The sequence below is a fragment of the Thalassophryne amazonica genome, chromosome 22, assembly GCF_902500255.1.
Source record: "Thalassophryne amazonica chromosome 22, fThaAma1.1, whole genome shotgun sequence".
Lineage (NCBI taxonomy): Eukaryota > Metazoa > Chordata > Actinopteri > Batrachoidiformes > Batrachoididae > Thalassophryne > Thalassophryne amazonica.
The window spans coordinates 10,546,583-10,557,343 of NC_047124.1; the positions used below are offsets into that span (position 1 = coordinate 10,546,583).

The 10,761-nt window shown below is 42.8% G+C and overlaps 1 protein-coding gene across 2 annotated transcripts; it reads right to left on the minus strand.

Annotated features, from left to right (window-relative positions):
- Positions 1-1,240: 1,240 nt before the first annotated feature.
- btg1 (B-cell translocation gene 1, anti-proliferative) lies at positions 1,241-10,557 on the minus strand. 2 transcript variants are annotated; one of them, XR_004558656.1, is made up of 3 exons: positions 10,272-10,557; positions 5,422-5,941; positions 1,241-4,072 (listed from the first exon to the last, which is right to left on the minus strand). XR_004558656.1 is itself a non-coding variant. In XM_034162989.1 (2 exons), exons 1-2 carry the CDS (start codon positions 10,414-10,416, stop codon positions 5,535-5,537), a joined length of 552 nt encoding a protein of 183 aa, XP_034018880.1. In that variant the 5' UTR covers positions 10,417-10,557; the 3' UTR covers positions 5,413-5,534. The 2 variants fall into 2 exon arrangements, 1 of the variants encoding a protein (XP_034018880.1); XM_034162989.1 differs by lacking the exon at positions 1,241-4,072 and having other exon boundaries at positions 5,413-5,941.
- Between the last annotated feature and the right edge of the window lie 204 nt (positions 10,558-10,761).

Sequence of the window (10,761 nt, forward strand, 5' to 3'; positions counted from 1 at the left end):
ACACTACTGTTATTGTGAACACCCCCTTTTCTACTGTTTGTTTGTTTTTTGTTTTTTTACTAATAGCCCAATTTCATAGCCTTAAGAGTGTGCATATCATGAATGCTTGGTCTTGTTGGATTTGTGAGAATCTACTAGTACCTTGTTTCCCATGTTACAATAAGAAATATACTCAAAACCTGGATTGATCTTTTTAGTCACATAGCACTACTATTATTCTGAACAATACTGTAAATGTCATTGCTAATTTCCAACCAACACAGATATATATCCTCACTGCTTCACCTCAGGGAGCTTTGGTGCTCTTGGCTCACACACTTAATGGATTAATTCACCAGAAAACCTCTCAACTGAATTCACTGTTTACTAGAAATGTTTAAAGCACCCACACCTATGAGGCTGAAGCACTAAAGCTGCACTCTGTCACCTTCCCTCGATTGCTGCTGAACTGCCACCACCCCCCCACCCGCCTTGTTTTTCTTTTGCCTCCTGCTGCTAAGCAACTCGGGGCGATTGGGAGTGCTGCAAAGTGCCACAGTCTTAATCCAGACAGGGTTTTGCACAGTCAGCTGGTTCAGGTGCAGCAGCACTGTGGACTCTTATGCCTCAACTCTGACTGCGTTTGCACTTTTAGAAGATTGTTCTAGAACGCCTACCACCAATACCACGAACTGTTCAGCATATAAAACAGCACAGATGGAAATTTTATCCAAATACTGAGATTTGTGCTATCTCAAAAACCCACGTCACACACTTAAACATTAAGTGAAGGAATTTTTTTTAAGTGAAAGCAAGGGGAAAAAAATAAAAAATAAAATAAAATTCCAAAATATGAAATGTAGAACAGCATTACGGTTTCTGTCCATATTTTAAACAATTTTTGGGTTATGCAATTAACACTTTTGCAACGGCTTTTCAGCACCAATACGTTTAAATTTGGCAAAAATAAATAAATAAATAAAAAGCCATGTTCATGTCCAAAATAAGATTTGTGCCAATATCACATTATCATCAGGGAGGTGGTGTAGGTACTTAATCCCAGGGTTACTTCCTGTGTGCAGTTGGGCACCTTGCATGGCAGCACCCTGACATCAGTGTGTGAGAATGTGAGGCATCAATGTAAAGCTCTTTGAGCTTCTGCTATATAAATGCAGTCCATCTCTGCAACTGATCTTAATTTTTTTTTTTTTTTTTTATATATATATTAATCGGGATGAATGAGTCCAGCACAAACAGGGAATATGATGCCAAGATAGGAAATCTTTTATTACAGAGAAAAATTTTTCTTCCAAAATATAGAAATCTGTACAACTTCAGCAACAATCAATTTACATGAACTGTACAAATTTACAGCAGTTCATCACAACATACCCAAGGAAAATAAAGTGAACACAGTAAAGATGTACAGACATGAGATCACAATATAAACAGGTTTTCTTCTTGGGTTAAGCTCAGAATTAGTTTTTTTTTTTTTCCATCTTTCTTTTGTATGTAAAAAAAAAAAAAGAAAAAAAAAAGGATACGTCTACATTTACAGATCATGGAAACTTTTTTTTTTTTTTTTTTTTTTTTAAACCAAGACAACTTTGGTCCTTGCCAACACTCCCATCACAAATGGCTTCACTTACGAAAAGTTATTCATGTTAAAAGCCGACATACAAAAAGGAATACACTTAAAAACACCTCAGAATAGCAATTATTGGCACTTCCCATGTGTAATGTGATGTACTCTACCATTTGTCGTACAGTTACAATACATTCTACAACATGTAAAAACACCTCAAATGTGAAAGTGGCAATAATTCCAGTAATCGATGACAATTATTTTGACGACAAAAATTGCTGTTCCCTTCCTTTTTTCATGTCTTAACATGCACAACGTTTCCATAAGTGTATTTATTGAATGTCTGAGGCCTGAGTTTGGCAATACATTCCAGGAGAGACTCCTCGCGTCTCAAAGTCAACTTCAACTCGACATATTTAGTGCATTTATGTGCTTTTTTAAAAAAAAAATTCAGACTACTCGAAGTACAATTCTGAAACCTATGTGCGCACAAGCTGAATGGATGCCATTTAAATAATTAAACCATTCTGATTGATGATGGTGAAGTGGATTTTGGTTTGTTTTGTTTTTAAGTATATCTGTATGTGTGTTTATATGTTTAAAACCACAGCTTGTTAAACGTGGGTTAAATTGCCAGACCAAAAATCCTCTTAGCAGCAAGAGGATGAACGAGGGGTAGAAATGTGCATGTCAAAGTGGAAAAACCACTCAGTGTGACCGTGAAATACATCTAGAGAAATGTAAAGTGAGACGATGAGTCTCGTGTCCGAAATACAGGCCAATCTCAAAACATCAAGTCACGACATAACCAGGAAAAAAAAAAAAAAAAAAAAAAAAAAAACGGAGCAGTGCGATGTAAAACTGATGCTCGGTGTTGAAACCAGAAGTTCTGGGCTCGCATCCTGGTGAGCTCTTCTTCATCTGGTCAACATGGATTCACTGCTTTTCACAGACTGCTGAAGGGAGTATCAGCATGGGGCGGGGGGGCAGTGCGTCAGAGGCATTACCTATTACCTATATATCACCCATGATCCTCTCAGGCTTAGGGGAGCTTAAACACCCGTAAAGTCTGGTGTCGTCTGGTGAGGCAGCCTACCGTGACAGATTCAACCGGCAGCTAAACCGTAGCCGATCCAGAACCTGTCCCGGCTGTAACCCCAAACTGGGAGTGAAGTATGTGGGGGGGTGTTTCAAGTCCGTTTCACACGCATGTAAACAAAGTCCTTACTCAAATCCAGTGAGATAAATAAAGAAAACAACGGTCTCGTACCCTCAATTCTTCATGTTTGATCCATGTTTCCTTGTCTCTCACAAAACTCCCCCTCCACCACCCCCCAAGTGCAGCTCGAGCACGCCAGGCGTGTGTGTGTGCTGGTTTGTATCCATCACTGCTGAGAGAGGGTTGAGGGCTTCTGGTCAGGGTGGGCATGTGGAGTTAGTCCAGATGGGGGGGGGGGGGGTTAGAGGGATTTTAGCTGCCCTGGACAAGAGAGTTTGGCCCTGGTCCCCCCCCCACTCTCTTGCACCATCACCCCATCCCTGCCTTCCTTACCCAACTCCTCACAGTGATGGATGTTGATATGTCACATCAAGTCTTCCTACATCTGCAGGGAGGGGGTCAGCTAGCAGCGTGCTGGCTTACTTCTGGCTGAGCAGGAGGTCTGAGCTGAGGGGTGATATGCGGAACGTGAGGCACAAACCCCCACACCAGGGGAGAGATTTAACGCCGCCCGGGCTGGAAAAGTGTCCAGCGGCACTTCACGCCGGGCCTGATCACTTCCAAAAATCACAAATGGCTCAAAATTAAAGATGAGGTCTCTTTAAGGCAATGCACACAGAAGGAGAAGTCTTGGAAAACAGCAACAACAACAAAAAAACGTCAGGGACGAGGCCCAGCGTTGGTTTGAATTCAACTTAAAGTTCATCTGTGAACAGTCTGTGCTGCAGACCTCCCTTTGGCCAAAGTCTCTCAAAGTCCTCCTCAAACAGCGACACATCACAATCTGTGTGCGTCACACGGAAACAGCCCCTCGCGCTGCATCCCGCCAGAGCGGTGACGAGCAGTGCTTCATGAACGGATGACAATGTTTCTAACACCACACTGCAAAAAAAACAAAACAAAAAAAACCTCACCAAGTATATACACCTCATTTTTAATAAAAATATCTAATAAGACTTAAGATGAACCCACTTCAGTCAAATTTGAGTAGGAAGTCTTAAAAACCTTAAGTGAAGAAAATCTTTGTTCTGAGTCACATCTGAGATGGAAGAAGCTTTAAAGTGCTTATTTGTAAGAGATGCAAAGTGCATTTTATCAGCTAATTTCAAGAAATCTTCAGTTAATTTTCTTGCTTGATATTTGTTTTTAACTTAAAAGAAGTAAAAACAAATTAAGATTCCTTGAAATAAAGTCTGATATTTACTCAAAACACTCATTTGGGGCTTACCAGCATTATATCTTTTACAAATAAGTTAAAAAAAAAAAAAGCTTATTTTGTTTCCAATTTCAAAGATTCACTCAAGATTTTTAAGATGCATTTTTCCTTAAAACGGATAATTATATTTCTTATTGTAGTGAATGTATTTTATATTAAGCATAATTACATATTTTGACCAGAAATTACATAAATATATTTGGTAAGGTTTTGACGTTTCACTTTCGCAGTGCACAAACATAAAAAAAAAAAAATTAAAATAAAAAAATACCGGCTCTGAAATGCTGACAAATACAGTGTACACATCATTTCTAATCCAGAGTTGCACACCCCCCGGGTGATCGGGCTCGAGCTGTCCCAACATGGGAGATACAGTGTGAACAAATGCTGACAATGTGGAGGACGGCGAGAAATACGATGTGAAAAGATGACATTCGAATGGATGGAATGTAGGCATTTCTAATTTGAAAAAAATAATAAAATAAAATAATAATAATAAGGCCACATCCCACACGCGCTCACGTCAAAGTGCATTCACAATGTCAAATCAAAGAGCCACATGTTGTCAAATTCAATGTAATACCCCCCCAAAACCCCATCACCTAAACCAGCAGTTGGGAACTACTGAACAACACTTTGAATGTTCAGTGAATTTGGGAGCGATCAACTAAGGAACTTGATTGTGAATTTAAAAAAAAAAATTCATGAGCCACGGAGGGGGTGGGGTGGGGGGCATCCCTTTGTCCTCCCCCGCAAAGCTACAGGTGCGCAAGTGAGGTGAGGGTGTATCCACAGGTAACGGGTGTCACCACATATTCTGCTTGCAGGTTGTGATGTTTGCTGAAGCTCGGTGATGATGGTAGAAAGGAGAGGAAGAGACGTTAAGAAGAAAAGCCTGTTCTGAAAGCTATGGGGTTACGGAAAAAAACAAAAAAGTCCCTGTGGTCCAACAAAGTCGGTTGTCGTTTAACATGAGCTTACAGTGCAAAAGCCATCGTCTTAACCTCAACTTCCTCCCCAACAACAACAAACAAATTAAAACCTCTGGATTTGAAATCAAAATTCCGCTGCGATATAAACGACGCTGTTTTGCGGTGGCGTGTTGAACGTGTACTCATAGTAACCACAAAGTGCAAAGTCGATGCCGATAGCCCGTTCAGTGGCGCCGCTGCTTGCCACCGTGTTTACAGATGAGGGGGAGGGAGCAGGCGGCGCTTGTTACCGTGTGAGTTCCTGGTTGGTTGGTTTTAGCTGCCCCAAGAGATCCATTTGCACATAGCCTCTTAAAACAAACAAACAGAGGTGCGCCCAGCTGATCAAACGACAACAGTCCAGATGACAACAGGGAGAGAGGGTAAAAAAAAATATTGAACCTACGAGGTTTCCATCACCTAAATGATTGGCCACATCCTGTTTTTTTCCTTTTGTTTCCACAATTTAATTTCATATTCTAAGCTTTAAAAAGGCTCACCGTGACACGGCCAGATGATCTGACCAGCCATAGTTTGACCCTGAATGATAGACTGCGTGTCTCTTTAACTAGACATGGCCATAATGGTGTAGGCGCTGGGGGGATTGGTTTGGCCCATCACCATCAGTTCCTCTTTGCAGCTGAAGTGACTGTCCACCGCGGCACTGGTGTGCCCATTGTTTCCTGAGGTTTGGCTGCTGCTAGCAGTCGTCGACGTTCCTCCTGCAGTCCCGGGCTTTGACTCGTACAGGACACAGATCGAGCCATCCTCGCCGATGCGGTAGGATACCTCAAAGGGGTCCACCCAGAGCGTGAGCTCTTTGGGCAGCAGGAGGTAGAGTTGCTGGATGGTTAGGCCGATGCGCTGGCCTGCCTGCCACACCAGAGGGTCCATCTTGTGGTTGATGCGGATGCAGCGGTAACCTGAACCCTTGCAGGGTCTGTCTGGGAACCAGTGATGCTTATATTGCTCTGTGGGGACAACATCACAAGACACAAACATAAAAACATGCAAATTGCTACTAACCTTATGATCCTAATTATGATTAGCCTGTTGCCAAGTGTGCTGTAGTAAGAAAAAAGGTTAAAAAAAAAAATCAGTTACCAGCAGTACACACACACACACACACACACACACACACCCTCAACCTCCACCCCTCACAAATGAAGCCTTCCCAAAATAATGGAAAAATGTGCAGTTCCTTGAACGCCCACTTGAGGCAAACTCCAAAAAAGCAATATATTGCCATAGAAGCCCATGTAAAATGTCCCACTTCAGAGCAGAAATAAACATGTATAAAGTCTGGCGTAAAAGACTGTGTTAGTGTCTATAGGTAGCTTTCCCCTCGATGACAACTGTGCGGGATGAATCTTTTTTTCCCTCTCTCTTTGAATTCTAAGATGTTTTAAGCCATAAGGTTGTACATAAGTACAGCCATGGTTGCTTTGAGTGACATGTAGTAGCTGACTCCGGATTTCTCCAGTCGTAGAGATTGTTAACAGTGGCTGTGGACCGACCGCGTCTGTCCTTTCTGAGCATTTTATGATAAATATCTGTAAAAAATATGGTTCGATATGGCGTTAATTGTGCTAATAGATCATCTAAGAAGTCTGTGCTCCAGTATTTCCATCAAGTGAAATTTTCGTGTTATTTAATTTATTATGTTAGTGCCATCTGGCTGTGTCCGCTGTGGCAACCCAGAACAAGACAGGAGCAGTTGAACGGACAACAACAACATGTTAGTGCCATTAGAAACTTTAAATTGTCTGTAGGTGTGCGTGCGAGTGTGTTTGTTTGTCTATATGTGGCCCTGCGACAGACTGCCTTCCTGTCCAGGGTGAACCTCACGCCCTATGACTGCTGGGATAGGCTGCAGCCCCCCGTGACCCTTAATTGGAGTAAGCGGTTGAAGATGTGTGTGTGTGTTAGTGCCATTAGCAGTGTATTAGCAGGTATTGAAGCTTAGCAGATGTTAGCACCACTCCACACTAACCCTAACATTCCACAGGCAATAGCGGATCTAAAAAACCTCCACCCAGTCCACAAAAATATGTTTTAATAAAGCGCCAGAACCAAAGACAGCCTGTTAGCTTTAGCTTGCTTGGTAACGGAGGTGGGGGCATTTTCAGGCTTCATTTGCCCCGCCCAGGCAGGGTCTTACTCACGCTCTGCCTCTTTAACCATCAACTGCTAAAGTCAGTGGAGTGACGATCGCGCCCACTATTCATTTAATTAATTATAAGCACTTCCTATGCAATAGTTAACCCAAACAAACCACATTGAATTGCACAGTAGCAGTTTTTCAATCAGCCATTTCATTCGTTGGAGTTCTTGCGGAAACATCTGAAGTGGTTCTGACAAGCAAAACATGAAGAACCACATTTCTGACATATATAAACTTATTTGGCAATGTCTTTATTTCAGAAATTAATTAGATGTTTTAAAATGAGATGTTTAGGTTTCTCATTTTGTGGCTCAGAATTTGGATGAGCCATTCTCATTTTAAAGTTGGCAAAATTTACTGATTATCCTCAAGTGTGAGGTGGAGAAACAACAACATCATCACCACCACCTGCCCCAGGCCTGATAAGCAGCTATAAACAGGCAGACCGTCCAAACGGCGGGTCTACGTGACAAAGAGAGGCCTGCTGAATTGCACAACCCCCCCACCCCACCCCACCCCCACCCCAAACCGTCATCAATGTCACAAAGTCTCCCATGACTGGCTGAACAAAAACACCAAAAGTACTGAAGTCTCAGCCAGCCATCTGGGACGCAGCGCTCCGCCCTTTAAGGGGACAGCGTCCTAATTTTCCGACACCGTGGAAGTTTCTGCACTGCAATGAAACTGGTGACTCACAAATGACGCCGCTGTGACATTTTAGCAGTTAAGGCGATGACAGGAAAACAATCAGCTTACTGCCTCAACTGATTTGGGTGTACTAGAAACTAAAGTCTTTTTTGGTTAGTTTAGGGTTCTTTAGACTGCCTGCTGGATTACCCTCCCACCACCCCCACACCCATTTACAACAACAAGCCTTATCCACAGTGTCGCTAACGTCCACTGTGGCCGATGATAAACGGGGGAAGTGAAGTAGGGCAGCATTCAGGCTGGAGCCTGGAGGCCACCTGTATGCATCCATGGGATAATAACAACCCCCACCACCCCCCCCCCAACGCGTCCCGTATCTTATCACAGCCTGCCGAGCTAATAGAGGGGCTGGCGCTCATGAAAGACTGAGCCACACAAAAGCTGCTCCTGACAAACCCCCGGAGCAGCTGGGAGAGGATCAGCTTGATGGGGTCTATTCTCAAAAATGAGGGCCTACGGGTGGGGGGGTGGGCGGAGATGGGAAGTGGAAAAATAAGCATACGTGCGTGTGCTTAACCTAAAGACTTTAACAAAAGAAGCTTGTTTGTGGCAAGCGGATGGGCTGCGAGCATTTCAATATAATAAGTCATTTCAGTCTGGGACTTTTTTCCCCTCCAAAGGGCATCCGATCACGCTGCTGATAGAGGGGAAGAAGAGAAAGCCCCGCTAACAATAATTATGCTACCATCGCTGTTTTCATCTGGTCTTTGGGTACTAATGTACCCACTTCCTTGTAGTCAGCGCACACACACACACACACACACACACACACACACACACACACACACACACACACACTAGTGAGTGGCTGATGTTTGGAAGCACAAAAGCAGACCAGCTGGCACAGTTTAGCTGCGATCCCCCCCCCCCCCCCCCCCCCCCCCACAGGGTGCACAACAGATCCATGTCCGCTGCCTCTCGCAGTAAAACAGGACAAACTGGCGATTTCCAGTTTGCTTCCAATAAGATGAAAATCTGAAACTTAAGCCTCAGATTCTTTCCTATAATGATTACGATACTCATCCCCACCGCCGTTGCCGACGTTTAGCTCACACTCTCCAACTTTCAGAATGTTTAAAAACAACACTGTCTAATTTCTTTGTTGGATATTAACTTTTCTTTCACTAATTCCCTTGCTAAATAACAACAAGAAAAATTCATTTTCACAACCTTCTTGCTCAAACGATTCACTGACTGATCGAAAAGCAATTTTAATATCGGGGGGGGGGGGGCAAACCAGTTTATTCCAGTTTCTGGAGGGTTTTCTCGTTTGGGTTATGGACTGTAGGTCGAGTCAAGACGTCAAATTGATTTGCAAGAATGAAAATTGGCAAAGTATTTAATCATAATCAGTAGCGTAGTAAATAAAGACAATAATCGATTGTCACCCTTGGTGACATCAAGCCTTTTGATGTCCAGCTTCCTCAATAAAAAGGCAAAGAAAAAACCCAAATACTCCACCTGTGGTGACAAATGGTGAGTTCAGGGTCCTGTCCTATTGATTTGAGCCATAACAAGTAGTGAATAAATGATCAACAGACAACTAATCACTCTTAAGTATAGTTCAACATTCATTGAAAAGGCGAATGACAGACTGGTCGCTACTTTTGGAATACAAGGATTTGCTCCGTTGTACAGTTTTTCTGACTTAATGAAATAGATTTGTATTTTAGATGACTGGACAGACTTTATCTTTAATCATGTTACAGACTTAATGATTAATCGCACAATGAAAACAACTGCTTGTCGCAGCCCTGCTTCCTTTCTGCCTGTTTTTGCATAAAGATCAATTTTTTGGCTTTAATTATTATACTGAAAAACAAAAATCTGCATTCTAATACAAAGAACAGAGTGGGAATTATATATATTATAAATGAAATGTTGGCACCCAGCAGATGATTTTATTTATTTATTTTTTTTTAACTAAACAAACGTGCAAGATTAGAAATAATAAGAAGGAGAAGAAAAATATTTCCATTAATTCCGATGGCGGAACGTGTGTTGCTGTTGGGGTTTGAAGGGAAAAATGGAAAACTGAAGCGCGGTTTGTTTTTATGATCAACCCGTTCGCTCCACCACATTACGTAATCCAACAGCTTCACTGGAGGCGCACTTCCTTGTTTGCGTGTTTTTCCACAGCCTCCCCCTCCCCCTTTCTCTCACTCTCTCTCTCTCGTTGTCCCTTGTTTTTTTTTTCTCGTTTGTTTTTCAATATTCGACTAAATTCATTTTATTGTGAACGCGTCACCTTGACGCCTTCACTGTACTCGAACTTTGTCGTTTTTTTCTCACTCCGCCGCGTGAAACAGCCGAGTTTCGCATGTTGTTACTAACAAAGGCTTCCTGTAAGGCGAATATTGGGGAGCTATAACCACATAAAACCCGTGTGTGTGTGTGTGTGTATTATTTTTTTTTTTATTAAAGTTTACCTGCCAAAATGTCCTGTAAGCTTTGGCTGAATCTTTGGACCTGTCGGTCGTTTACGTGTCCTTTAATCCTCAGAAATCGCGACAGAAACCCGACCGCGGCGCTGATCTCTGGCTTCATCGTTCCCCGGGCACAAAGGGTATGCATTGATAAAGGCAACAAGCAACTCTCGGTCCGCTGCGATGTTTTGTTCGGCCTTTGTCGAGTCCAGGTTTAGTTTCTCCTGCTCCGAGCAGCTCCCGTCATTCACTCTGACGCCAGTCCAAGTGGCTTTCCGGGGAGCTCGCGCAGCCTTTTCAGAGCAAAAAAATCGTTTGCTACGTCACGCGCCCCGCTTAGGCCACGTGACCGATGACGTTCGAGAAAGAGAGAGAGAGAGAGAGAGAGAGAGAGAGAGAGAGAGAGAGAGAGAGAGAGAGAGAGAGAGAAAAGCTGGTTTGGCGAGTGTTTGTTTTCTGAACCCTCTTCAGCTGTGGTAAAGCTAAAAAAAGA

Bases quoted from the DNA above. Each gene is read 5' to 3' on its own strand.
- btg1 (XM_034162989.1), bottom strand. From the start codon at position 10,416: ATGCATACCCTTTGTGCCCGGGGAACGATGAAGCCAGAGATCAGCGCC. The intron at 5,942-10,271 runs GTAAACTTTAAT...TTGTCCCCACAG, and splicing joins CTTACAGGACATTTTGGCAG to AGCAATATAAGCATCACTGG.